We start from the raw sequence: 27,540 nt of genomic DNA on the forward strand, positions 1-27,540 counted from the left end.
AGAAAAAAAATGTCAAATGGTTTAACTAAACAATTAAAGATTAAAGGGAATCAATCCTTTTGCATATTATAATTGATTGAGTCCATGTGCCTACATTGATAACAACCTTTAACTTGGGATCCTCCTTTGCATAATCATGATATTTTAAACTTAAAATATTACAAGAGGGCATAAGATATTGTAATACCACGTGCTTGTTAACAAAAACAATTAATTTAAGTTTGAAAGGGTTTCTAATTTCCATGGACCAAGTCTATTGTGAAGCCAAAATTATTTTTTGATTTCCTTTTCGATGATCAATGTTGTGAGGTAATAATTTCCACGTGGAAAGCCAGGTAAAACATTTTCAGAACTGAATCCCGACATTAACCCAAAACAGCTGTCAAAAAAAAAAAAAAAAGAACGTCCACTCCACATGACATAACATCCTTATACCTCCCTATATTTCAAGCATCGGGGCAAAGTACGAGGTAATTTATAAGAAGCTGCCCAAATAATATAAAAAAGGACCCAAACAAGTCTACTTCTAGAGTGACCTAAACTCCGATGCAATCTCATTTTCATGGTACAAAAAATACTGTGTTAAAACTCGTGGGTCATTTTTTAATGAAAAATATATTCTAGGATAATTTATTGTAATCTTTGATCATAAATGTAGTTATTTGAACTGTCTAAATATAAATGTACTAAAAATCTATTACTTAAAAGAAGCACAAGAAAATTTTAATATTTTATACTACTATTTTGACCTAATGACTTGAACCAACTTTGATTTGTTTATTTGCCTAAATTTCAGCTTTTTATTTATTTATTAAGGAGGTTGAATGGAAGAAGAAAAAGATGTTTGTTTATGGGAAATGGTAAAAGAAAGCTCCACGTTGCACACTCCAATTGCACAGGGAAACGAAAGCAAAAGGCAACTCTTTTTACATACACATAAAAATTGTTAAGAGAGTTTGCTGGCCCCGTGATTCAGTGCCACATCTTTATTTGCTTTTCTCGCCTTTACTCTTTTTTGTGATAAGGCACAAAATGAGAGGCCCAATTTGGGTTTGGTCTAAATTCTCAGATTTCTCATTTCTTTTTACATCCTATAATTACATGAAAATCTGATTAATATGATTTAAATTTAAATCATATTTAAGATGATAAATATTTTAATTATCACACCAATATAAGATTTATTTAAATAGAACGAATACGGTTGGATTAGTTCAATTCATTTCTCCTTATGGAATCAAAACTCTTCTTCAAGGCACTTACACCCCAGCAAGCTTCTCTATATATAAATATTAGATTTGATGATCCATTATCCTTTTTGCGTAGCAATACAGAATCTTTGCCTATAGATTTTGATGTCGCATCTTCCTATTGATGGGTCCATTTCTGAAAAGGATTTAGACATCAATTTTAACCTCGATGAATAAAGAAAAAAAATAGCTATCCCCTCTCTCTCTGTCTCAGCCTTTTTAAAGTTAATTTCCAGTGGATGGAGACATCAAAACTTGTCGCTGTTATTGTAGATATGGTCATGTTAGTGGGTCATACTTATCAACTTCAAAACAAGAATGGGTCACATAAGTTTAAAGATTAGAGATAAGGTAAATAACCGACATCCAATTCCTTCACCGTGAAACACTAGTCCAGAATTTTTGGAAGTGAGTTGCGGTCTTTTGACTAGGACAAATATTTAGACGTAAAAAGCTTAATGGAACCTGCGGCGTTAATCCCTCAAAATATCAAAGAATGAGGCCATTGGGTTCTGTGGGATCTTAACACATCAATTTTCTTTCTACGTGATCATTAATGATAAAAAGAGCAATAAATTGGAAGAGTACAAATGTAATTAATAATTAATATAATTTTATTTAAAATAAAAACAAATGATAATTCTTTTTTAAATATATTTATAGATATTGCATATTTATATTAAAATTTTATTAATAAGAAAGGTAATTAATAATATTTTTATGTTAAATTTATAATTTTATAAATTTAATATAAAATATTTTAATATTATAATTATATATGTATAATAAATATATAAAATTAAAATTTAATGATAATATAATAACATATTATATAATTATTACGAAATCAAGCTAATTACACCTTATACCAATATACTAAATTAATATATTACTAATACATAAACTAATATTATAGTATATAACTATTACTAAAAATATTAGTACATATATCACTATTATTACAATATCATAAAATAATAAATTTTACTTAAAATAATCACTTTAATTATTTTTATATAAAATAACTTTATTAAATATATATAATTTATGATTTTTAATAAGACAAATTTAAATTGTGTTGTCATAATATAAAAGTAAAATAAATTATTACATTCAAAATCAAAACATTTATCTTATAAAATTAGAATCATACGAACCGTTAGAGCCCACTTGACTCAATCTGAGCCTGAGAAAATCTAATCTAAACCTACCCATTTGCCAGCTCTAAAGAAGATGTTATAAAGAACTAATTTAATAAAAAAAATATTTCATATTTTATGGTTGTTAACCTATTACTATTATAGATGGAAACATGTTATAAAAGATGAAAATATAATTTTAAAATCAATTTTAAAACCATAGATGATTTATATATATATATATATATATATATTATTCATAGTCAAACATGTATTTCAAATTTCAATGGTTGGTAGTGTAACACTTTTCACCCAATTCGGTCGTCAGAATCAGCTACGGAATACTATCATAGTTATCATACTATATCACATTCAAATCATGATACAAAATTTAATTACATACTAATTCATGTCATAAAATCATGTATAATGTGAAATACAAACAAACCGAGCCAAAATTAAGCTTACGAAAGTTTTAAAGATGACCTAAGCATGAAAAAGGACTATACTGAAAACTTTTCAAAATTTGAGTATAGGTATCGATACCAAAATTCAGTATCAATACCGTTTTGGCATTCTGTCAAATTTCAAAATTTGAAACAAGTCATTTTGTATCAATATCATTATTTAAATATTGATACCTATCCTCAAGGATCGATACTTTACACTGGTATTGATACTAAATTAGCACTCTATCGTTTTAAAATACTGTTCATTTGGTTAAACACGAATACTCTTAATCAAGGCATCAATACTTATGGCAAAAAGGTCAAAATCATCACATTTTAGTACCTATTGATGCTTAAATCAAACGGTACCTAAAATGGTGTCTTAGACACAATCAAACCTGCACAAAATCATTTATAGCACAATACATATACGCATCAAATGATCCTAAATTTAACTAACCAATATGTCATCACTTGGCACCATTTCACAACAAGATTGCAACAAAATCATTCAACCAAATTATACCATTCATACCATCCATATGACATGATAATCAATATGCATATACATATATCATAACACTAATTATAAACATGATCAAGTTGTCATTACTAAAGGTGTTCAACAACAAGTGAAATTCCAAACCAAACTTATTATTTCCAAGTAACATGATAAACCCTAAGTACATGTCACATATAACCGAATTCAAACCATTGAAAGTCTACTAGGTCTGGAGTTGGATAGTGTGAGCTCCTTGAAGATTTGATCGACACGTTCCGAAAATCAAAATCTACAAGAAAGGAAAAACAACAGGTAAGCATTACGAAATGCTTAGTAAGCTCATATCTAAATAACAAGTAACTTACCTCAAATAACATGTACATATGTAAAACTAACATGAATAGTCAAGTTTACTTAATTCATCAAAACACACTACAACAAGGTGAGTTATATTCATTTCAATCTAACCACATCTCATTCATAGTTATACATATATTCAAACTTGACATTAGATCCTTCACTATGATATCTTTAAGCATTTTGCAGAACAAATTTCATTTTCACCTTTCATATTAACTATATTACCCGACAAAACTCAACAAACAACTCAATTACACATGTATTAATTACATCAGAGGCTTATCCGTGCTGAGCATATAATCATGTCAGATTACCCGTCCAAGCTAACCTTTATGTTGACACATCAAATAGCTTGGCCAGAGTTATAAATATATGTAAGATTACCAATCCAAACTAAACCTTTAAAACGACAACAAATTACCAATTCAGGTTAAATATGTGTCACATGTATCTTTGAGTTCACAACAAATGCTGGAGCTCGCTATAATCATAAATCATCCAATAATCATGTGTAAGATATGCTTACGAAGTTTCATCAGGGCAATTCCCATTGTACAAGTTCATAGTTATTCATTTTCAGATTAATCCAAAACTCACATTTTTGTACTAGATTGTAAATAAATAAAAGTTCACTAATATTATAAATATTCACATTATAACATATATATAAGGTTCAAAAATAAGTATATAGTAATTAATTTCAAACTATAAATTCTAAACATTCCACAACAACATACTATTATCATATATCAGTTCAATTTCATTTATTGAATATACTTTCAACTTTTGCATTTTATTCAATTTAGTCCTTAAAATTGAATTTGTCATAACTTCCAAAATTGAGCTTCAATTTCGAAATTGATCCAATTTCATCCTTCTACAAACCACCAAAACCTATAATTATAGAAAATTCATACCAAAATCGAAGTTATTGCATTTTAGTCCCAATGTTCAAAACCAATAATTTGCACTTTACAAACTAGTCATTTTTCATGTCTAAGCTCAAAATCTATCAATTTAATACCAAAAGCTTTAAGATTCCTCAATGTCAACTTTCATAAACTTTAGCAATTTTGCAAAAAGTCCCTGAGCTATCTAAGTCAAGCTCTCAAAATCTCAAAAATATAAAATTAAAAAAAAAATTAATTTAACTAACAAATTTAAGCTTCAAAAATCCAAAACTCTTAGCCGAATGTTCTTATTTTCTAATTTTCGGTGGTGAAAGGTGAAAACAACAATGTTCTCTCTCTCCCCACGTCCAAGTTTTATTACAAATATTTTATTTAATTAAACAAATTTTATTTTCAATTTTATGAAATATAATTATATAAATTCTATTCATCTACCCTTCACTATAATTCCAATGCGGTAATTTGGTTCTTAATTTAGTAATTTAACTTTTAACACTTATATAATTTAATTTTATATCACAATTAAGTATCTATTCAATAAAATTATTATACTAAAATTCAATATAATACTAAAGTAAACTCGTAAATATTATATAATAATATTTATTGACTCGATAATAAAAAAGATTTTAAATTACCATTTCTTATATTATTGAAAACTGACTGTTACAAATAGTGACCAATTGACCTATTAATTTACGAACAATTGTTGCAATTTTCTTAGCCCCATATGTCAAACTCAAGTTGATTAAAAAGCTCGGTTGGGATGATTATTTCAAGGTCTAATGCCAAAACCTTAAACCTTTTATGGGTAGATCACCCTCAAAATGAAAATGTAAGTACGGCATTTTAATGGAGAGCAAATTAAAAGATCACAAGATCTACGATTAATTAACGTTCATCAATTATAAAGATTATAAATGTATTTTTTAAATTATTTGAATTTGAATATTTAAATCTATTATTAACCATGAAATATCTAAACCTACAAATATTCAAATCCAAATGAGTCAATTTTTTTAAAAAAAATATTTAAAATCCGCAAAAACCAAGCATATTCAAGAACCGAAAATCATAAGCAATAGTATTAAAAAGTCAATAATTTTACCAAGCTTTTGTTTTTTCAAAAAATTCATCTGCTGTTTGAAATGCAAAAGTTTTAAAAAACCTTTGTTATTTAATTTTGGATTTTAAAAATATACAATGAATATTAAAAAAAAAAAATTGAAAAGCCATGAAAAGCTTTGATTTTAATGTTGAAATATTTCCATTTTTGTTCTCTACCCAAAGTTTTTTTTTTTTTTTTTAAGTTTGAAAAAAACTGGAAGAATTTCAAGAACGATTTTCAAGGCAATCTTGGATCCAATAAAATCAACCCATATCTCGGAATAAACAAATCAATTAGCCCAGATGCCAATATTCATCTCGATTTTCCGACACATCGTTAATGGAAGTGATGATCCAAGCCGTCTCAGACAATAATTTCTGTTCCACTTATTAGTTTGCTAATGAATATCTGCATTTTATTGTGATCGATTTGACCGTTGATTGAGAGAATAAATTTGTAGAGATTTGAGGTTTGTTATGAAACATGAACGACAATCAACGCGCAAAGCTAGACGAAGAGCAAATGGCTGAACTAAGAGAAACATTTCCTTCGTTTGATAGGAGCAACGATGGTAGCTTAACGCAGCTTGAATTGGGTTGGCTTTTGCGGTCCTTGAGGCTAAACCCCAGCAGCACAGACCAGGTGGAAGCCCTGATACAAAAGGCTGATTCAAACAACAATGGGCTGGTCAAGTTCTCGGAGTTCACGACTATGGTAGCACCGGAGCTTCTGTCGGAGAAGTCACCCTGCAGGGAAGAGCAACTGAGGCAGCTGTTTAAGATGTTTGATACGGATGGCAATGGCTTCATCACAGCCGCTGAGTTGGCACATTCCATGGCCAAACTTGGAAATGCACTGACGGTGGAGGAGTTGTTGGAGATGATCAAGGAAGCCGATACAGACGGGGACGGTAGGATGAGTTTAGAAGAATTCTCCGATGCCATTATTTCCGCTGCTTTTGAATTTTGATAATTCTCGGGGTTGATCAAGGCACATGATGCATTGATTTAAAGGGAAATTTTGTGGTATTGAAACTACCTGAATTGCTCTATAAATGTTGATCAACCATTAAATGTTATTAATGGCTGAAGGACATTATTAAATTGATTGGGATTAGATGATTTTAGAAATCAGAATAAATCAAATTTCGTGAAGGGACTAAGAATAGTGACAAAAACAAGCAATAGGTTGAACTATGATGTAGTATTGTACCCTCTGTTTTGGTTGCACGTGTAAACTTAAAATTGAATGTTGATTTGTGTTTGTTGGCTTTTGCGTTATCATCTCTAATCAGATAAAACTATATAAAAATTTGTAAAACAAAACCACCACCAACGATGTAACGTTAGTTCAATTCACTCAATACTGCCCCAGAATATAGTTTAATTATATACTAATATGCTATAATGGACCATTCCCGCACCAGAAATACAAATGCGAGAGAAACTACTAAGAGCCGACAGAGTTCAATTCCAAAGGTATTAACAGCAGCAGCAGTAACTCAAAGGATCAGCCCTTGAGCAGATGCAGGCTTAGAGGGATTATGTTGTTCGTTTGGTGCAGTAGCTTTAGGTGACTCAGATAGATGAATCTGTGCAAAGTCATCCACCACTTTTCTTTTTCGCTCTTCTTCAGCCGCTCCCACTTTTTCTTTTGTTTTCTGGCCAACATCACCTGCTGCTTTTGCAACCTTGTTGAAAGCACCAGTCACCCATGAAGCTCCGGTGAATACATACCTGTTCTTCATTATGGCAGATCCTGCACTGCTCACCTTTTGCTCGGCCACAGAGAATGCTGATTTGGTTTTCTCTGAAACCTGAAATTTTTTATCCACTTCCCTAACTTTCCCACTCACCGCACTAGTACCAGCACTTACCTTCTCGGTGAACCCAATTTTCTTGTCAAAAGATGCTACCTTGGATGAGGCTGTTGATGTTAGCCGGTGCTTCTCATCGAAGCTCTTTGCCTTGTTGACTGCATCTTTGCCCAATATAAAGCCCTTAGCAAGCATGCCAGTAACAACATCCTCTGCCTTCCGCATTGCCGAATCAGCACCAGCAGGAGTTTGGTTTTGTATTGGCTGCATAAAATAGAATTGTAAGCTTTGTTCTAGCGTTTAAACTAACCATAGAGTGTGACACTTACAGGAGGAGGTGCAAAAGCAGCAGGAGGCGGTGCAAAAGCAGCAGGAGGCGGTGCAAAAGCGGCAGGAGGCGGTGCAAAAGCAGCAGGAGGCAATTTGTAGTCTGGAGCTAACGAAATGCTGACAGACAGATTGACTATCGTTGCTCCCTGAAACACAAGTACTCACTCAAGCAATCCTTTATTGACAACTTAGTAACTATTTATAGAGGTTAATAGCTCATGAAACCACAAAGAAAGATAAAAGAAAGTAAAAAAAAAAAAAAAACAAATTTGAAATAAAAGATAAGATAAATTAAGTTTAAAAACAGATAACAACAAAAAAAAGATAAAGTCAATGGTTGTTATTACTGTTTAGTCATAAAAAATCAAAGATTTTTCAATATTTGCACGGTCTGGCAAGAGAAGAATCGCACTGCAAATTTCTTTTACAATGGTTATGAACAAAGCAACCAGAAGCAACCATTTCCACGAAAAAGGCCACGTATTATAGCGTATTTATTAATAGTATGCAGTTGAATTACCGAAAGAAGAATAGCAGTCTCTGCTCCTTGTGAATCCTTGAAGGTAACATAGGCAGTTTGAGACCGCTCATTGTCACTGCATAACCATATAATACGCTTTACACCCATCGAAAAGTAAGAATAAAAAGGTGCTAGGAAGGAACTAATGTAAACCTCTGCATTTCTACATATTCTATATCACCAGAAAAGGAAAAGAACTCATTGATGTCTCGCTCAGTAGCTTGTAAAGAAACATTGCTGACCTTAATGGTTTTAATCTGCAATGGCAACAACAAGCATCACTAATACAATCTTCACAGTAACTATCAAAAACGAAAATCACTGTAAATATATGCAAATTAACAACCCTAAAATAACCATTTCTCATTAATCTTATATTATATCTGCAAGTCATAACCTATGAACTCCAATGATTTATCATATAAGCACTAAGCAAAACTCAACCTCAAGAAGCTTACGAGTAGAAAGAAACGAAGCGATCTGGGAAAGAAAATCAGAAAAATTAAATGGTAAATCTAGAATGATTCAATTAAGTAAAAACACGATCAAATGCATAAGGCAACCTCAACCCAAGAGCTATAACCCATTAACTTATATTAATCAAGTCCTCCACCCCTTCCCCAAGAATCCTTTGAAATACAAACTGCATTATGCACAAAGTTACAGTAATTGTTGAATCAACAAACATATATATCAAAAGAGAAATAGATTCAAAGATTGGAACGAAGAAATAGCAAGTGTGAAAAACAACTTCGGATTGCAGAGAGAGAATCAACAAAAGGAAAACAAAGTTAACATTCATGAATCAAAAACAAAAGCTAATAGAAGAAGGAGAAATCAAAGGAAAGGAAAGAGAAAAAAATCAAAGGAAAGGAAAGAGAAAACTAACAGACGACATGGTCAAAGGGAGATGAGAACTTTGCAGCCAATTAATGAAGCCTTTGTGACTTTGTCTTAAGGACGGAAGGAAGAAAGAAAAATAAATGAGGATACCGAGGGTAGCGAAATAAGACTATAAGAGGTTTTGGAGACACGTGCGAGGATTGGGGTGGTGGACAAAATGGGAAGTGCCTAGCACGTGCGCGAGAGAGAGAGAGAGAAAGAAAAAAGGGTAGGCGTTTTCTTGGGGCCAAACCGTCAAAGCGAGAATTTGTTTTGAGGCAATAATTACAGATTCCGTTTCTTGAATCTGAATTGCTTGGTTTAGGCCCACCTCACACGTTATTCCGACAAACAAAATCAATTTAATTATATAAAATAATACAAGAGTTAATAGTAACAGTTACTTCTGCTGCCTAATAATATCATTGAATCACTTAAAATATTATTAAAATTTCTTTTATATAAAGTATGAAATATTTTTAAAACTCTGTTTCAACTTAAACAATTAAAAAATTATACCTTAATCGTGATGATTACGGAAGTTAAGAAGTTATAATTCCTTTATTTAATTTTTATAATTAATAAAAATTGACGATTTAATATTTTTATGCAATAAATATGTTATAATTAAATGTTTAAGTTCATATATTTACTAACAATTGGATAATTTTTTAATTTTATAAAATAAATAATAAAATTATAATTATACTTATAGTTTATGATTAATCATAAGTGTTAGAAATGTACAAGAGAAGACATACCATATTTATCAATTAATTGATATTTTAACATCCAAATAAAATCAACTTACATTGTTCCATAAGAATTACAAATGAATTGGTGCTGTTTGCTAAGCACAAAATTCAATTTTCTAAGGTTTAAAACAGAAAATTTTCGCCAAGTCTTAAAAATTATTATTTTCCATGTGGGGTTGGCATTAACGAGTATCATTATGTGATTTTCTCTTTGATTGGAGGAAAAGTGTACGGCTTAACCCCAAATTTATTTGTAAATTACATTACTTTATTTAACCACATTAGATAAAAAGTAATCTTAGCACCTTAAATTCCCCTTAAAAATGTTCTAAAATGATAGTTTTGCCAAATGACTATTAACAAACACGATTCAGCCTTTAATCTAAACATAAGTTTAATTATAGAACCTTAATGACTAATCCCCGTTAAACAACAAAAATGAGTATGCACAACACGTGGATCCTCATCAATCACATTAAAACCCACGTGAGAGTAAGACAGCACACCCTTCAGTCACTTCAGAAACACAGATTAAACACTCTCCGTGACACATTTGGTAATCTAGTTTCCCATTCATACTATGACAGAGTTGCAAAAAGGTGTATATAGTTTAACATAAAAATCTCCTACTTCAAAATACTTTCATGTTGAAACTCTATCAAAATTTGCTCCAAACCTCTAACCTCTCAACACTCATTTCCTAAAAACACTTTCTGAATCACGAGAACTGCCTTCCGCTTTTATAACCCAAATTTAGCATGGCATCTATATTATTATGATGTGTTGGATTGAGTTGGTAATACTCATAGCCAGGTTTTAACTTAGTTGTAAAATTACCAAATGTGTATGTGCTGATACAGATAGTTCTTTGATACGTGTATTTAGATCCCCACTAGCTTGAGTCATTAATTTGTTGGGAAGAGATTATAATATGTCTATTTTCTGTTGATTATAGTTTTATCTAATGTAATCGCTTAATTTGTCCCTTTCTATAAAAAAATATTTTTAAAATATTAAATCACTTAATAAACAATATTATATATTTATGTATTAGGCTATTATTAATTCGGTCAAATGAACATTATAAATTTATTTATTTTTTATATGTTCTATACTTGTTTTAACAAAAAAAATTCGGTTAACTAATTAAATTAATTAAAATATTTTAATTGATTAACTAAAATATTTTTAAAAATCTAATTTAATTAATAATTAAAAATTTAAAATAAATTAATTCAATTAATACTAATTCGATATGATTAACCGATACGGTCCCGACTATATCTGTCAACAATGTGTGTAGATGCAGATTGTCTTGAAGATCGAAGAGTGTAATGATATTTTATCATGGACTAAGGAAAAAGTTAGGAAGTTAATAAAACTAATGTAATATTGGTATCTATTTGTTAATTTTGGTCACTTTATTTTTTTTTTAAAAAGTGGAACTTTTAATGCGTCACATGTCTAACCTTTTTTCTATGTTATCGATGATATGGCTGTTGATAATTGGGTATTGATCGACATTAATTGGCAATTAATTAATCCTGTATTGAGCGTTGATCAATTATTAACATAGTTTTTAAAAATAGAATTTTTATTTTATATAGTTGGTATACTAAAAAACAATCTTTTTAATTTAATATTTTAAAAATATATTTTATATCATTTATATTTTTGTTTTAAAATTTTACATAACTATTATGGGGTAAAGGGATGCGCAATGAAGGAGCCAACAAATTTTTCTTGGTAACTGAAATTAAATTGTATATTTTATAATAGTAAAATATAATTTTATTATTTTAATAATTTATATTTTTATAATTTTAAAAAATAAAATTAAATCTTTATTATTTTGAAGAATAATATATAATTTTATAATTTCTAATTTAAAATTTTATTTTAAGAGGGCTCAAATCCTACTTGCCCCTTAGCTATGCTAATAATGATGTATTCTCATTAATTGAATGTATCATTTTTTTTAACATCGTTACTTTTTTAACTAAAATTATTCAGAGTAATAGTTTAGGAATGGATAAAAATTTTATGTACGAATATATATAATTTATGAATTTATGGATTAAATGATGACATAAGCTTATAAAATTACACCTTAAGGCTTACTTTTTCATGGGTGGATATGATAATGTTGAATCTATTATTTTATGCGCTTCATTTTGTTTGTCCATATCATGCAAGTAATAATTTAGGAAACTTTCATATTTGATCGACACATCTTCTGTTCGACTATACATATCTTATGGGTTAAAGGTTTTAATTTTTCATTGATTTGAAATGAAAACAATATATTAATTAATTTATTTATTTTCACAGTCTTTTATTAAAAATAATAAATTAAATGAAAAGTCATTTTCTGTTGTTTGGATTTGGATGCACTCAAAAAATTTAAAATTATATTCTTTTAATTTAATTAATAATAAAACCATCCGTTGACAACTCACCCTCTCCTCTATGAGTCAGCCACGTGTCCCGTTTCCCGTCCACACCACTTTGCCGTACCCACCAAAAAAACCCGAATAATAATATTAATTAACAACCAAATAGATATAATTAATATTTTTTTCCATTTCTGATTTTTAAATCATTCGCGCGCCAACCAAGAAAGGAAATAACCTAAACCAACCGCTTGGCACGATAATTTTGAATTATCAAATCTATTATTGTTTTTCGGTTTTTATTTTTTTATTTTTAATAAGCGTCAAATTCTTTTCTCCTTCCTATCTGTCGCGATCCCTCAACTCTCTCCTGTTCTTAGATTCCGTTTTTTTTTTTTTCCCTTTTACTCCAACTGCAACTGAACAGCCTGCTGGGCTCGCATGTTATTTTCATTTTCCCAAAATCTTTTTCTAAAGAAAGTTTATTTTTCTGGAAAAAGTTAGGGGTTATATCAATATACTTGTAGAGAAGTAGCGATCATGAGCTTTCAAGATCTGGAAGCTGGACGGCCATTAGCGTCTCGGCAAAATCTGAACAACGGCAAGCAAGATGCCACCCAAGCAGTGGCTTCTGGCATTTTCCAGATCAACACCGCCGTTTCCACCTTCCAGCGACTCGTCAATACCCTCGGCACTCCTAAGGACACGCCTGAGCTCCGAGAAAAGCTGTGAGTCTTTGCCCACTTCACTTGAGTAGATCGCTGTTGTAACTGATCACGGGATATAAATCTGACCGTGTTGTGATTTTGAATCAAAGTACATAACACTGTTGGTTTAATTTTGTTCAATTTCTTTAATTTATATTCCATCTTTTTTTTTTAATTGGGCTTTTAATTGGGAATGACAAATTGTCATAATGCATTTAGTCGTGTTCAATTTGACTTTCCTCTGGGAAAGCTCAGCGAATTATCATTTTCGTTTCGATGAATGTCAGAATTATCTAAGTATATATCTTTCTTGATATTAAATGTTATACAATCTATTTTCTTTCTGGTTACATCATCGTATTGCATGAGCAACGAGTTGTTATCTTTGGCATTTCTTGAGTGATTTTGACTATATGGTAATTAGTTTTATGAGTGGGGAGTGTACCTGACAAATCTCACTCGGCAGGCATAAAACGAGGCTACATATTGGGCAATTAGTGAAGGACACTTCGGCCAAACTTAAACAAGCTAGTGAATCAGATCACCGTGCTGAAGTTAGTGTAAGTGTTTTTTCTGGTTATGATTTTGTTTTTCGCCCAAGCTGCCTTCTTTTTTTTCTAACTTTTTAAGTTAACAAATAGGGGATGATGAGTGTATTGGTTGTTATTCACGATGTTCCTCTTGTTCTATATTTCAAACTCATTTTTAAACCACTCAAACCCCCTCTCTCTCCCCTTTCCCCTCTGGAAGTACTTGATGCCCTATAGTTTCTTGTTATTGTAGGCAAGCAAGAAGGTAACTGATGCTAAACTTGCGAAAGACTTTCAAGCAGTTTTGAAAGAGTTTCAGAAGGCTCAACGGCTTGCAGCTGAAAGAGAAACAGCATACACCCCTTTTGTTCCCCAAGCAGTTCCTCCTTCAAGGTATTTACCACAGGAGGGTTTATATGTACATAGATGTTTAAGAGAGTGAATTCAATGCATTTGTGTTCATGGCATACATGGAAAATTGAGTTATTAGCAAGATGGTTTTGAAAATCTTGTATATGACATCCATATTGATAATTGAATTTTGTGCCATTTACTGGTGGTTAATGCAAATTTTTTATAGTTGTCCTAGTGTTATGTTTCAAATCTGCCGAGGCTTTTGCGTGTTACTTTTATCCTTACACTGGAGGTTTCTTCTTGTTTTATACAGCTACAAAGCTGGTGAGGTTGACACAAGATCAGACGAAAGTGCTGGCCTTCTTGTGCAATCCAGAAGGTAAGTTCTGCTTTACAAATGCTATCCGTTTCATATGCTGCACACTTACCCTTTTTTGAATTTAAACATGAATTTTCTTTGTTGTTGTGCCTCTGTGGTGCTGATTCATGTTCATCGGCAGCTTGGATAAGTTTTCTAATTAGATTCTGGAATTGGTCTTCATGCCAGTTTTTCATTGTATTATGGGTGTCTCTTAATGCGCACTCGTCTGTTTTTGTATTTGCATGTATTAGATTGGAGTGTCATCATACTCGATACCCTGAATTACTAAATTGTAGATTCAAAATCTGGAAGGATGATTGATCATAGATTGACTTTGAAGATCTCATAGTTTTTACCGATCATAGTTCCTTGTTCATGAATTTTTCTGTTCCCAGAAACTTTGAATCAAAGGTTTAGCTAATCCTTGGATACTACTTGTTTTATAGACTGTTTATATATTGCATTATTGTATTGTTGATTTTTATGAATTTGGTTATCAAACTACAGCCTTTAGCATTTGTGTGTTGTTTCTTCTTGCAGGCAGGAGGTATTGCTGTTGGATAATGAGATTGCATTTAATGAGGCTATCATTGAAGAAAGAGAACAAGGAATCCAAGAAATTCAGCAGCAAATTGGTGAGGTGAATGAGATCTTCAAAGATTTAGCCGTGCTAGTTCATGAACAAGGAACTATGATTGGTAAAAAATTTCATCATTTGTATTGAGTTCGCTATGATTTTTCTGACCTTCTGGGTCATGTTAAAAAGAGCTCAAAGTCAACCTATGCTGCAGATGACATTGGAACCCATATTGAAAATTCTCGGGCTGCAACTGTACAGGCAAAATCCCATCTTGTGAAAGCTGCAAAGACTCAGAGATCAAATTCTTCCCTGGTAAACATATATTCTTCTGTTGTAATTTTTATTAATTATACACAATCATGCGCCAGACGTAAAGTACCATCTTGAGAGATTGACACTTTCTTTATCCCTCTTTGATTGGAGTCGTGGGACATGGTATGGGGCTTCCTTTGGTGGGTCTAGGAATCATGATTGATTGTACACTTAAATTGACCAATGAACTGCCTATTTAAAACTGCCTTGTATAGTTGTTTTCACCAGTGAAAGATACCATCCACTATCCTTCCAAGGAATTAATGTCGTTGCTCTCTTTGGACAGACCTGTTTGCTACTGGTGATATTTGCAATTGTGATTCTGATCGTGATCATAGTACTGGCAGCCTGATAAACAACTCATCCAATGTGTTTGAAGAACCATTTAGGTAGTGTTTGGAAAGTCACCTAGTTCGGTGTAATTGTTTGTAATTACACAATGATGACATGTTTGGTTAACCATTGTAATTGATAGGTCCCACCAAATTGGGTGACCTTAGAGATCCTTAAGATCTTCTCGGGAAGAGGAGGGTGAACTTTTTGGTAATGCATTTGATCATGTTGTTTTGTGAGGATGATGTCTGACTGGAGTTTCACTAAAATTCTTAGTATATAGCATGTGGTTATCGGTCATTCATTATGATGTTTTTGTTTATCTTCGGGTAGGTTCTTTTTAGTGTAAGTTGTTTTTGGGTTTGTTGAGGCTGTGTTACAGCTTTCTTGCGTTACGTGCTCCCGATTGTTTTCTTGAAATTTCGTGTAATAACCAGTTATAATTCTTTGTTTCTCAATATACATGCATATTCCATAGTGCCTTCTGGTATTCTAGATTGATTTATTTCAAGCATTGTGGGGTTAAGCTGACATATAATTTTCTCAATGACTTAAATACCATTGACGTGAAGACATTATTGAACTCAGATGAAAAGAGGTCAAAATCTTTAAGAACAAATGTGCAAAATCTGTCTCCCAATAACAAAGTTTATGACGGAGAAACTGGTTGCTTCAAGTTTTGGATACATTGGTACCTGACCAAAACATAGATGCGTATACAATTGAGAGAGTTGATAACAAGGCTGTAACAAAGGTTATAACAGATACAAATCCAGCATGTGCCTTCATTCCAGCAGGTATTTTCCATGCTACAGTTGCGCTTGTGGATTTAGCCTTCTCATTGGGTGGTGACATAAACAAACAACTCTGCTTATGTTGCTTTCCTTCCACACTGCATCTCATCAACATATCAGGTTCACCAATTTCAACAACAGAATAGCCACTTTCATCAAGGGGCTGCAAACATGGGAAAAAGAAAACGCCTGAACTTTCTAATCGACACTCCCTATACAAGTGCATTTTGCTAAGTGAATGAAAAAGATTAAACATTTCTAATGATAGTAAAATCTATTAAAAAGTAACTGAAACACAATCGTATTGAAAGGTGATTTTCCTCTCACCTGATATCGAGCATGTAATGGAAGCAATAAGTTAAATTCCGTTCCATTATTCTGCATAAACAAGATGTTGGATCCAGCATCAATGTGGAATTCAACAGCAGATCGATTGGACTGAAATGAAGGCAATTCCAAGTTGGTGTCTCCAAAAACAGCTATATCTCTAAATGCTGCAACGAATAGAATTGCATATATCAAAAGGTTTGTGTTGTATCATAAGGGAAATCAATAGCTGGTTTACCCTTGTGCTTGTGAGGATTTTGTAGCTCAAACGGGTCAGCAAATACTCCAAGGGGTAGTCTTTGTATGACTATAACTTCACATAGATGAGCAGGCAATTTAGGAATGGAAGCTGCTCCAATCTGCAATCTGATAGACGAAGATAAATGACGATGAGAACCTTCACCGATCAGAGAGAGCTCTCTAACTGATAGTCTCACACCAACATTCCAGTTATCGGGAATCCCTTGACACAAACTAGAAGAAAGTTGATGTGCCATAAAATCTTCAAAACTTGAATCATGCAGGCTCTCATAATTTTCAAAATAAGATTTCATTATAAATTTCCCAGCATCTGAGTTTGTTTCGACCTGAAAACTAAGAATGTCAAATTCTTCGAAACTTGGCACAAGCAAGACAAACTTCATGCGTAGGACATGGTTATTCCGAGCAAAATGAAGAGTTCGAGTAACATACATGATGTCAACTAACCTCAGTTGTGGATGCGAAGACATGTATGCAAAAGACAGCACCAGAAAAGAACATCCACAATATTGCCAGTTTCAGATGAAAGCATAATCGATTACATTGTAGGGTTGACATCGAGTAACTGAATGCAAGACACAAAGTGGATGAGAAATTACATGAAAGTGTCATGATAATAAAATTTCCATATTAAATTAAACGCTTTATATAAACAGGAATGAATTCTGGAAAGGTTGAAGCATAATTTAACAAATCTATCGATCTTGCAATAAATAAGGATAAGTTCCCATAGTTTAAAAATGTTTCTCTTTGTGAACAAGAACAATGATCTAAAAAACAAATTTTAGTTCTCTATTAACTACATCAATACCCCAATTCAAAACTTTACCAAAAGCTTACACACAGAGAGAGATTTGAATTACATAAAAAGAAGATCCAGACGCAAAGCATACAATCAGATTAATCATAACGAAAATAAACATGAGAGGCAAAAGGAGAGAGCTGACCTAAAATTTTCCTTTTATTTTCCCCACTCAAAGCAATCAATCTCCACGCTCTTAGTGACTCAACTCGATCAATCTTGGAAGAGGAAGAGCAACCCAGATTACAGGACCAGGAAAGAAACAATTTTTGAATTTAAAAAAGATGAAGATCTATATCAAATAGCATAGCTTTGGGCTAAAATAAGGCCCATATGCTCCGTAGCCCAGAACCCATAAACAAGGAAAAGCAGGAAAATTCAATTTACTATTTTAAATATTGCAAATAAGACCCAAAAACCCAAATCAACACCTTCCGAGTTCCAAGCATGTGAACAGAGTTTGAGAACTGAACTGTAAATCTAGCATTCGAGAAAGGTAGTTTCTTTTTTCCTTTTTCATCCAAAACAAGGTAAAAACAAGAAAAATGAATAGTTCATCACCAGCGAATTCATCAATATCAACTACAGCAATCGTTGGAGGAGGAGGAGCAAGTGGTCGTACTAATGCTGCTTTGGAGGATTCCCATTTCCCTTCTGATCTTATATCCATTCAAGACCGCAAAGATGAGGCCATGCTCGGTTTGTTTCTTTCTTCTCTTTTGGTTTTCTTCCTTTCTCTTCGGAGTTGGAATAATATGCATTTATTAGTGTAAAGTTTGTGCTTTTTAGTCATTAGGGTGATTTTATTTCTGCATTAACACTTAGGGTTTAATTATGTTTGTGGGATTTTTTCTGGGTTTTATTGTATGTCTTTAGTATTGGAAGATTATGGTCTTGTTGTAGGAGGCTTTGAGTGGATAAATTTGGGTTTTTGACATCAAAATAATAAAATATATGATACTAAAGTTGATGTCTTCTTTTCAGTTTCATTATTCTTACAGACATTATATTCAATGGGTTGATTTATTTGGTTTATGCTTGTAAGTTTCTTGAGATTGTATTGGAGGATTACTTTGAAAACTTATTAGATTGTTTTCAGGTTTGATTTTAATTGTTTTTAACATTAATTTTGCTTTGATAAGTCCTAACACAATGGAAAGAATGTGAAGAGAAAATTCTTAGGTCCATCTTTATGCTTTCTATATGTGAAAATTTACTTGCCAAGTTACTGTTGCAGCCTACTGCTTATTCTATAGGTCCTCTCAGTGAAAATTCTTATTGCTTCTGCATTGCAGTTTTAAAATCTGATTTGATGGCTGCACTCAATGAAGAGGTTAAATCATTGGATGAAGATAACTGGAAGTTTGAAGGTCCTCGTTCCCGCATCCACCTGATATCAAGACCAGGTTAATCCTTCAATTCATTTCACACCAATTTGCGTTCTCAATTTTGTTACTTCCTGTATATCAAATATAAGTCCTGTTATAACGCGAGCCCTGCAAACTTCAAGTTTGCTTAATGCGTGGATCATTTGATTCATTTTCCAGTTGTGGTTTCCCTCTTTCAAGGTCCTACATTAACCTGACCATACCTTACCTTTACTTACAGCTCCATTGTTCTCATTATTTGCCGTTCTGTTCTCTATTCTTTGTTGTAGATCAGATCCGGTTTGCCAGTAAAAAGGAAGTGATAAAAGGAACTTAAATGCCTTGAAAAAATAGTTGTTTGTCCACATACCAAACTCTTCTTGGCTTCAATATGTATGTCTTTCTAGCTTCCTGTATTTTTGTGGAGTCGTATTTATTGATTCGATGTTATGGATTCGACCAGGTGGGTTTCTACAGAAGCAGATGGAGTTTACAAAAAACTGTAGCACAGCCCCGAAAAAATGATTTCAGATTTCCTGAGACTGGACTTTACAGCTAAGAGATTGGCTTTACTCAGACAACTTCATTATATCTGTATATTGCTGAATTTCACTATGAAATCATGCACACATGTGAAGAATTACAAGTATTTCCTTCTGACTGTTATTGTTAAACAAGACAGTTTTGCCTTTCCATTTTTGAGATTTTAATACCTTAAATGCTCATGTACGTAGCACAGTCCATTGCGGTGTGGAATTCGATTCAGATTCTAAGTTACAGTAAAGAAAAGCAGGATCAATCTTCCATTAGGATATTGCCAAAGAAGCTTATAATGCATAAAGCTCAGGGTTGCATCTTGAATACGAGACTTAACGTTGAGTTCAGTGCAGCTTTGACCTTTCTTACAGAAAGGCGTTATTTTAGAGCTCTGCAAGGTTTTACTATTCATGGTGCTCATAGTTACAGGCAGCAGGGTGGAAATCTGCAAGTACAATGAGGCCAATTCTTTAATAGCCCGGTACAATTACTGGGAGTTTTTACAGTGGAACCGATTGCAACTGGTAATATCATTTTGTAAGGGTTAATCAGAGTAGAGTTTTGTTTGTTTGTTTTAAATATAGCAAATATTTCACCATTTAGCACCATCTCTTTGCTTAATTGAACCCTTCACTCATTTCCAACAAAATGGAATTTTTTTTTTATAAAATTTCTCTGCACATGATTTTCCACCCATTTCTAACAATGGCAAACTTCACATGCTTGGAAACCCAGAAAGGTCGCATTATGAGGAGAAAAACTAAAACTGGAAACAAAGTTTTTGTTTTTCTAGCAAAATTGAAGAAGGAACTCAATGGTGCAAATGCAAGGCAAATTCCATTTGAGTCCTTGCTTGATTAGAATAAAGAGCCGCCTCACAAAATCCTATTCACAAAAGGGTGATCAAGAAGCTCATCCACCGACCCTCTTTTTCTCCAATCTTTCTCCAAACACCTCCTCACAAAGCTTCTAAAATCCGGCGAAGCCGTCTCCGGTATCTCCAACCTCTCTCCCAAGCATATGGCACATATCAAAGCTGCCCAATCAGGCTTCTCCCCGAGACCAATCAACGGATAATGGCCAACCAAACATTCTAATAGCACCACACCTAGCGACCAAACATCACCGGAGAAACCATTGGCGTTGCCCCCATCCCACCTCTCTGGATCAACCCTTTCAGGACTCATGTAAGCACACGTACCCATGCACGCCTCACACGCGTTCCGCGTCTCAACAACAATCTTACTCACTCCAAAATCTGCAATCTTCACCTCTCCTTTCCCGTTTATCAACAGATTTGATGGTTTTATATCGCCATGAACGATTTGCATTCCATGCAAATACTGCAACCCTCGTACAACTCTTTGGGCAATCACCGAAACAACATCCTCAGGCAACTTCACCCTCACTCGGAGCTCGTCGTACAAGGATCCTTTCTCCATGTGCTCCATAACGAAACACAGGTCTCCCCCTATAGTATCAAACACTGCGAGGCATTTCACAACGAATTGTGAATCAACCCTTTTCAGGATTTCAGCTTCACATGCCACCTGGTGCCGTATTACAGCCGCGTTTTGATCGAAACGGAGGACCTTTAACGCGTAAACCGACGAGCTTTTACGGTTCCGGACTTTATAGACAGTGCCACCATTGCCATGGCCAATTACGGTGAGTTTCTCGAGGTCGGAGAGGCTTTCGATGTCTGGGGATGTTGGACCAATAGCTGAGAGCAACGCTGCATAATGGGACCATTGCCGGAAATCAGCTGCCGCTAACGGTGACGGTAGGGATAAACGGAGTCCCTGTTGGTGCCTTCTCTCCCTAACTAGTGTCATTTACACATTTTCTATTTTTGTTTTGTTACCTCTGCCTTCTGCTTTTATCTACTAGTCTACAATTATTATTAATGTTTTTTTTTTTAAAAACCCCACAAATTTTAATTAATTTTCTTATCTTTAAAGATGTAATCTTGATGTTTGAAGTTGCGAAGCATACAGTTGATAGCAAATAATAATCTAACAGCTATAAACCCATAAGTTAGGATTATAGGTAGTGAAAATCCCATGATCTATGGGCGTGTGGGTCTCTTCAGCACTTGAAAGTTGACACGTATTTCTTAATTAAAAATTATGTTTTAATGTATTTTTTTTAAGTAACGAAACACCCAATTTCAAGGGACTAATCGTTAAAAATGTGCTTCTAAAATTGCAATTTCAACTGCGAAATGAAGGGGGAAAATTGAATTCCTTAGTTTTGATAATAATAATAATTAGAGAAGCAATTGAGTTGAAGAAAAGGGGAATAATGTGTTTGCCTACCGCCTATATCAACAAATCGAATTATTAGGATCACAATGCGAAATGGAAGGTCAAGCCATGCATCACATAACAACTTTGATTTTACTTCCGATTAATCAATCATTTTTAAGTTTATGTTGATTTCATGTTTTCTTTTGACATATCTATTTTGTGTTTTTTTTTTAGATACAAGTGATTTGAGTCAAATTTCTCATCATATTTATCTTCTGATCCAAAAGGGAAATAATCTGCTTACTGATCACAAGATAGAATAATGTCCCACAAGATAAACCAAATTTCCCAGTAATGAACATTCATGATTAAACTGATATCCGCCCCGTGGTAGGGATAATACCATCTCACCCGTCACCAACCTTATACCTCTTGTTTGTTTCACTCTATCTTTAGTTTTACAGTATAGTCAGCCAATAGATGCTGGTGCCCTCAAACTAAAAGGTAGGAGCAACAACCGTCTCCGAACTACTTCATATCAATGTTCACTAACCACCAATTACCAAACTCACAAAATGGTGGAGTGCAGGAAAATTTCCAGTTAGGAGGAACAATACCCAAAACAAAACCAGAATACATATGAAGACATTACTCGTTTTCCAATGACCAAAATAAAAGTCAAAAAATACAACTTTCAGGTTCACCTCAAATAAATGGAAATAAAAGATTAGATCCCCTTGTTTTCTGATCTAAGAAGACCCATCTGTTCTGTGAGCTTATCCATATGCTGATATTTGTCCCATCCATCGTCCATCGCCTGCCCTTCATTTTCCTTGCTTTTACCCTCCATTGAGGTTGACTCAATTTCCTCACATACTGGACTTGGAAAAAGGTCATGAAAAAAAGGAGAGTTAACCAGTAAGGCATCTATGTCAGGATCAGAACCAATCTCATCAAGTTCTATGGATAACAAACCATTTACAGCCAATGTATCGGGATCAATCAATCCATCATTCCCCATTTCAGTAGGAATATCAACAAAGCTTTCTGGGACCATTTCCGATATTTGACTAAGATCAGGCATAATTATATCTGTCTGTGTAACAGACACGGATGGTGGTTTTTCTGCTCCAATCAGTGCACTCACATCTGGAAGCTCTGCTGTTGTAATCCTTTCAGAGGATGTTGTACACGGGGAAGATTGTATTTCAGAAATGGCAGCTGAGGGGCAATGCCCCGAGATACCTGAAGTTGGTGAGACCTCTTGAAGAGTCACCCCTGATACACGACTTGAACTGTTCCCACCATCCAATCCACTAGATGACGATGAACCGTCACCTATCAGGGTATGTTCATTACTGTTGTTAAAGGAGTCTAGTCTGGGAGAAGCATCCCCTTTCATCATCTGCATAAGCATTGCTTTTGCGTCATTCATCAAAGGTTGATATTTAACAATCTGCCCATCAGAGGCAGTTGAATGGTCTTTATCAATGATGCCATCCTGCTTTAGCCTCCTTTTCTTGTTGGTTTCACTTATGCGTCTATTGCTCTCATTTTGCTGATGCACAAATTGAGCAAAAAAGCTGGGGCTCTGCACAGCCTTGGCTAAGAATGACATCATCTGCTGCTGCCGCTGCTCCATCCCCTGAAGACGTTGCACCATGTTCTGCAGCTGGTTATCAGTAGTCTGTTGCTGCTGCCTTAACCTAACAAGTTCCTGCATAAGGACATTTTTGTCTCTCTTGAGCCTCTCAACCTCTTCCTCAAGCCCAAATTTCCCAACCTCAACACAGGCACCCATAGATGAACTCTGTCCATGTGGTTGTTGTGTCTGTTGATGTCCATGGCCATGGGCAGGCTTTCGACGGCTAATGTTCCGAAGAAGGTGTTTCTGACCTCTTAAAAACCCCTCATTTGCAAATTCCCAGCGGTCTGGATCAACCTTTCGGAAACCCTGTTAAAATAGAGGCAAGAACAAAAAATATGGAGAAAACAGATAATTCAGCAGAATTGCTACTGACAAAATAGAAAAAATTAAATAAATATCGGTCCCAAGGGAATGACAAAAAATAAAATTCATGGGCAATCACTAACAAGCAGCGCTTGGAACTGAATTGGAACTAGTTTAAATAAAATAAATCGAAACTGTTCTTTCAGCTTGTTTGGAAAATGAGCCAAGACTGAGCAAAATGGGCCCCACCTTTGATCCCCAGTCAAGGACAAAGCTTATCACTGCTCTAAACTCTGAAGGCAAAAAATACCATATAACGAGCTCAAATTGAGCTCAGAAATTTGACTGGAATAGAATACCTCAATAGAAACTAATACAGGGAAACTCAAGTAAAAGATGGCAGCTTGAGTCAACTAAACCTTGAAATTTTAATTAGAAAAAGTTCCAGCATTCCGATAACCATCACAGTCGAAATTCCTATTTTCACTGGAGGCTGTAGAACAAAGTTAAAATTAGACACCATTCTAGGCATTTCGAGCTCCTAAAGATCAATATATTTATGTTACACAAATCATAAATTCAAGCCATTATTCTACGATCATACTTGAGGGGACATGGATTTGATGAGATACCTACTTCTTGGAACATTTTATAATCTTATTAAGAACACTACTAACTAGTAAAAAAGCTTACCTAAATGCAGATTGATATAATGTTAAAAGGAATATCTAATGAAGAAAATGATTAAATGTAATGCTCAATCTGCCAAGACGCCAACCTAACATATATCTCAGTCCAAAGGAAATCTGTAGAGGATCATTCAACAAACATTATGCGACACCCATGGTACTAAGATGCCAAAATAATATACAGCCCCACTCCCAAGGAAATCTGTAGAGGAGCATGACATAAATTAGAATCAGATCTACACAATACTATAGAATTTGAGATGAACATTTCCTGAACTACAGCATAAAAAGTACTATAAGATTTCAGATGAGCATTTTCCAAACTATAGTGTAAACAGAACTATAAGATTTCAGATGAATATCTTCCAAACTACTGTCTACAACAAGCACCTTTTTCTAGATCTCTTGCTTTACAACAAAGATAAAAACTGCTCCAAAGTAGCCCTCACATAATGAGAAAAACATAAATATATCTGAACTCTGAATCTCATATTGGTAGAATGACAACCAAAGCCAAAAACCTAGGATCATGCATGAACAGAATAGTGTATGTATTTATGATGCACATGTACATAAAAAGAGCATGTGCATGCAAAGAACATAAAAGGTTACGCATATTGTTTGAGGGTTGCATGTGTAGCAGAAACAAATTTTTAATACACACAATTCATTTATTGGCTAGCTCTTCCATTTTTAAAGAGTGATGGTAGAATTATCACTGAAAGAAAATTGAACTAAGATCTTAGAATATTGAAGATGTCGTTTTCCTAAAAGAGATTTATTTTTGCATGTACTAAATGCTAGCCTCAGTCAAGTGAACACTAGATCCGTGGTATGGCATTAGTCTATGATTGCTTATCAGGATTGAACAACTATCTGATTGCACAACTTTCACCTGAAATATGCAAAAGATTTCCATATTGAACAAGTTATCTAACTAGAAAAATGTAAAAAGACTAATTTTAAATTTTTCCCTCACATCACAATACAAAAATCTTACTATTTGGTTACTCATTCCTGCAAACAAATTCATTCTTTTTAGTCATTTATTGACCTTAATATCACAAATTAAATTCCATGTCAGTCCAAAAGACAAAATCTAGCTCTTGAGGACCTAAATCCACAGTGATCAAAGCCTAATCCCAGAGAAAAGCCTAGCACACAGATTTCATAAAATCTGTCTAGCTTAAACTAATACAAGAGAAGTCTGAATACTTGGATAATATGACTTTGCAATAAGCATGTCTTTCACCCAACATTGAAGAACATATCCAATCTTATGTTGGATTATCAGGATCTGAACAGTTAATTATTTAAGTGAGACATTCTATGCACCACACTCTCCACATCTAATATTAAATGTTCTTTACGTATGAGTCATTTAAGCTAGCAGCAACAAACAAATAGAAATAAAAGTAACTATCCATTGATGACCTTGTGACCACGTGTCATGAACAACATGGATCTGCTTTCTTTTTCCAATTTCCCCATTGTGCTCCATTTAGTTGCTGAGAAAATCCAGGAAGAAGCACAATTAAAACCTTAAATCACACAATTCCAGGACATGGGAAACGATGACAAAGCCATCAACTCCCCAGTATAAACATCACAATTAGTTGAGACAGGATCCTGAGCCTGTTTTTCGAAACCAAAGCAACCAAAATGATAATATAGCTTAGCACATATGATCCTTGATTCTTCACAAACATCTTATAACCAAACCCTAAAGCCTCAGTGAGAATTTAACTGATAACTTTGAAACCCTAGCTGGCTAAAGCCCTCACCTAGAGATAGCCTAACATAGAACAGTGATTTGCTGCTACCATGCAATCCTATATTCCTAAACTTGTTCCTCTAAATTTAATTTCACATAAAAGATTCCTAAAACTTATCCTCTACGATAGTTGCTTTCCTAAACCTACTCAGAAATGGCTTTAGAGCCGACCACTTCCAAAGCATTTAACTCGATTAGGAGCAATGTCAAATCCGCAATAAAACCTTATCATCAAGGAAATCAAATATTTCACAAGTCAAACTAAAAGAGACAATATCAATTAAAATTTCCTACATTTTTTTTCTGATAAAGGTAAGTTCAAAACACTAAGTACGAGTTAACTACTAAGGCGTACATAGGTGTTTAGTTGCCTGACAAAGCTCGAGAAGTTGTTGTGCTTAAAATACTTGGGCAAAAGATCCCGAGCGAACTCCGGCGGGTTCCAAACAACAAAGCTATTGTTGGTTGGGCTCCAAGAAACGATGGCATCGGTGGCAGGATCATCTACCATATCGTAAGTCTTGCTAAGGAAAGGCGGTGGCCCGTTTGCACTATGCCCTGCCACCGGCTGGGGCATTGGCTGAGGTTGTGTTGCTGTTTGGGTTCCTCCGCCGCTCGTCGATGCATCGGTTTGGTTGTTGCTACTGCTACTCACCCCATCCATTCCACGTCACAAAATCAAAGAAATAATAATAATAATTAAAGTATAAAGTAAAGCCGAGAAGTGAAAGGGGGGGGGGGGGACTCTAGGGTTTAGAGGCAGGGTTAATTTGCGGCATTAGATATTTGCGAAATTTGAAATATAAAAGAGGATTGATATGAGAAGAAAATAGAGAGGAGGGAACTTAGAAACAGACAACGGGCGGCTTAACGGCCGAAAGAGAGAGCTGCGTTAAAAGGGAAAGGGAAGCCTGCAGGAGGCGCATTTCTTTTCGTGATTCGGCTTTTCTGAGGAAGCTGATGTCGAAATTGGCTTCCCCATTTTCAGTTTTATTGTAATTTGTTGGGTTGCTTTTAATTCACTGAAAATATTTTATCATAAAATATGTACCAGATAATTTAGTAAATCGAAATATAGTATTTATTCAATTAATTTTATTTTCTAAATATGATCATTACTACATGGTTATATGTCATGTTGTTATGTTAAAGGATGATTATTTGTAAATATACCATTATAGTTTAAGTAATTGCTCT

At 33.9% G+C, this 27,540-nt stretch overlaps 7 protein-coding genes across 12 annotated transcripts; 3 read left to right on the plus strand and 4 right to left on the minus strand.

Moving 5' to 3' along the window:
• Window positions 1-5,822: 5,822 nt before the first annotated feature.
• On the plus strand, window positions 5,823-7,281 carry LOC108476996 (probable calcium-binding protein CML11). The gene has a single exon (XM_017779394.2). It carries the CDS (start codon window positions 6,203-6,205, stop codon window positions 6,686-6,688), a length of 486 nt encoding a protein of 161 aa, XP_017634883.1. The 5' UTR covers window positions 5,823-6,202; the 3' UTR covers window positions 6,689-7,281.
• LOC108476995 (binding partner of ACD11 1) lies at window positions 6,990-9,405 on the minus strand. Its single transcript, XM_017779393.2, has 5 exons — window positions 9,275-9,405; window positions 8,539-8,642; window positions 8,386-8,461; window positions 7,865-8,011; window positions 6,990-7,799 (listed from the first exon to the last, which is right to left on the minus strand). The coding sequence occupies exons 1-5, from the start codon at window positions 9,281-9,283 to the stop codon at window positions 7,221-7,223; spliced, it is 915 nt and encodes a 304-aa protein (XP_017634882.1). The 5' UTR covers window positions 9,284-9,405; the 3' UTR covers window positions 6,990-7,220.
• Window positions 9,406-12,629: 3,224 nt separating this feature from the next.
• LOC108476529 (syntaxin-22-like) lies at window positions 12,630-16,050 on the plus strand. The gene is made up of 7 exons (XM_017778756.2): window positions 12,630-13,143; window positions 13,589-13,682; window positions 13,906-14,045; window positions 14,320-14,385; window positions 14,908-15,065; window positions 15,159-15,259; window positions 15,546-16,050. The coding sequence occupies exons 1-7, from the start codon at window positions 12,956-12,958 to the stop codon at window positions 15,609-15,611; spliced, it is 813 nt and encodes a 270-aa protein (XP_017634245.1). The 5' UTR covers window positions 12,630-12,955; the 3' UTR covers window positions 15,612-16,050.
• Window positions 16,051-16,167: 117 nt separating this feature from the next.
• Window positions 16,168-18,051, minus strand: LOC108476528 (uncharacterized). 3 transcript variants are annotated; one of them, XM_017778754.2, is made up of 5 exons: window positions 17,922-18,051; window positions 17,422-17,539; window positions 16,952-17,300; window positions 16,714-16,880; window positions 16,168-16,549 (listed from the first exon to the last, which is right to left on the minus strand). In XM_017778754.2, exons 2-5 carry the CDS (start codon window positions 17,530-17,532, stop codon window positions 16,265-16,267), a joined length of 912 nt encoding a protein of 303 aa, XP_017634243.1. In that variant the 5' UTR covers window positions 17,533-17,539; window positions 17,922-18,051; the 3' UTR covers window positions 16,168-16,264. The 3 variants fall into 3 exon arrangements, with proteins under 3 accessions (XP_017634243.1, XP_017634244.1, XP_052879522.1); XM_053023562.1 differs by having other exon boundaries at window positions 16,356-16,484; XM_017778755.2 differs by lacking the exon at window positions 17,922-18,051 and having other exon boundaries at window positions 17,407-17,521.
• Window positions 18,052-18,167: 116 nt separating this feature from the next.
• Window positions 18,168-19,932, plus strand: LOC108477285 (protein SAMBA). Of its 3 annotated transcripts, none has more exons than XM_053023564.1 (4): window positions 18,168-18,475; window positions 19,072-19,182; window positions 19,434-19,536; window positions 19,607-19,932. In XM_053023564.1, exons 1-3 carry the CDS (start codon window positions 18,322-18,324, stop codon window positions 19,478-19,480), a joined length of 312 nt encoding a protein of 103 aa, XP_052879524.1. In that variant the 5' UTR covers window positions 18,168-18,321; the 3' UTR covers window positions 19,481-19,536; window positions 19,607-19,932. The 3 variants fall into 3 exon arrangements, with proteins under 3 accessions (XP_052879524.1, XP_052879523.1, XP_017635279.1); XM_053023563.1 differs by lacking the exon at window positions 19,434-19,536 and having other exon boundaries at window positions 18,170-18,475; window positions 19,607-19,789; window positions 19,883-19,932; XM_017779790.2 differs by lacking the exon at window positions 19,434-19,536 and having other exon boundaries at window positions 18,170-18,475.
• Window positions 19,933-20,129: 197 nt separating this feature from the next.
• LOC108477283 (mitogen-activated protein kinase kinase 10) lies at window positions 20,130-21,605 on the minus strand. Its single transcript, XM_017779789.2, has one exon. The coding sequence runs from the start codon at window positions 21,513-21,515 to the stop codon at window positions 20,556-20,558; it is 960 nt and encodes a 319-aa protein (XP_017635278.1). The 5' UTR covers window positions 21,516-21,605; the 3' UTR covers window positions 20,130-20,555.
• Window positions 21,606-22,273: 668 nt separating this feature from the next.
• Window positions 22,274-27,387, minus strand: LOC108479647 (heat shock factor protein HSF8). Of its 2 annotated transcripts, XM_017782367.2 has the most exons (3): window positions 26,699-26,829; window positions 26,004-26,077; window positions 22,274-23,883 (listed from the first exon to the last, which is right to left on the minus strand). In XM_017782367.2, exons 2-3 carry the CDS (start codon window positions 26,058-26,060, stop codon window positions 22,657-22,659), a joined length of 1,284 nt encoding a protein of 427 aa, XP_017637856.1. In that variant the 5' UTR covers window positions 26,061-26,077; window positions 26,699-26,829; the 3' UTR covers window positions 22,274-22,656. The 2 variants fall into 2 exon arrangements, with proteins under 2 accessions (XP_017637856.1, XP_017637854.2); XM_017782365.2 differs by lacking the exon at window positions 26,004-26,077 and having other exon boundaries at window positions 26,699-27,387.
• Window positions 27,388-27,540: the final 153 nt, after the last annotated feature.

Source organism: Gossypium arboreum, chromosome 12, assembly GCF_025698485.1.
Source record: "Gossypium arboreum isolate Shixiya-1 chromosome 12, ASM2569848v2, whole genome shotgun sequence".
Classification (NCBI taxonomy): domain Eukaryota; kingdom Viridiplantae; phylum Streptophyta; class Magnoliopsida; order Malvales; family Malvaceae; genus Gossypium; species Gossypium arboreum.

Coding starts and splice junctions, on each gene's coding strand:
- LOC108476996 (XM_017779394.2), top strand. CDS start 6,203: ATGAACGACAATCAACGCGCAAAGCTAGACGAAGAGCAAATGGCTGAA.
- LOC108476995 (XM_017779393.2), bottom strand. Junction 8,462..8,538: donor GAATATGTAGAAATGCAGAG/GTTTACATTAGT, acceptor ATGGTTATGCAG/TGACAATGAGCGGTCTCAAA. Junction 7,800..7,864: donor CTGCTTTTGCACCTCCTCCT/GTAAGTGTCACA, acceptor TATTTTATGCAG/CCAATACAAAACCAAACTCC.
- LOC108476529 (XM_017778756.2), top strand. CDS start 12,956: ATGAGCTTTCAAGATCTGGAAGCTGGACGGCCATTAGCGTCTCGGCAA. Junction 15,066..15,158: donor TGAACAAGGAACTATGATTG/GTAAAAAATTTC, acceptor CCTATGCTGCAG/ATGACATTGGAACCCATATT. Junction 15,260..15,545: donor AGAGATCAAATTCTTCCCTG/GTAAACATATAT, acceptor CTCTTTGGACAG/ACCTGTTTGCTACTGGTGAT.
- LOC108476528 (XM_017778754.2), bottom strand. CDS start 17,532: ATGTCAACCCTACAATGTAATCGATTATGCTTTCATCTGAAACTGGCA. Junction 17,301..17,421: donor TCTTCGCATCCACAACTGAG/GTTAGTTGACAT, acceptor CTTAGTTTTCAG/GTCGAAACAAACTCAGATGC. Junction 16,550..16,713: donor CATTACATGCTCGATATCAG/GTGAGAGGAAAA, acceptor CCATGTTTGCAG/CCCCTTGATGAAAGTGGCTA.
- LOC108477285 (XM_017779790.2), top strand. CDS start 18,322: ATGAATAGTTCATCACCAGCGAATTCATCAATATCAACTACAGCAATC. Junction 18,476..19,071: donor CAAAGATGAGGCCATGCTCG/GTTTGTTTCTTT, acceptor TCTGCATTGCAG/TTTTAAAATCTGATTTGATG. Junction 19,183..19,606: donor CCACCTGATATCAAGACCAG/GTTAATCCTTCA, acceptor GGATTCGACCAG/GTGGGTTTCTACAGAAGCAG.
- LOC108477283 (XM_017779789.2), bottom strand. CDS start 21,515: ATGACACTAGTTAGGGAGAGAAGGCACCAACAGGGACTCCGTTTATCC.
- LOC108479647 (XM_017782365.2), bottom strand. CDS start 27,007: ATGGATGGGGTGAGTAGCAGTAGCAACAACCAAACCGATGCATCGACG. Junction 23,884..26,698: donor TCAGGCAACTAAACACCTAT/GTACGCCTTAGT, acceptor CTATTTTAACAG/GGTTTCCGAAAGGTTGATCC.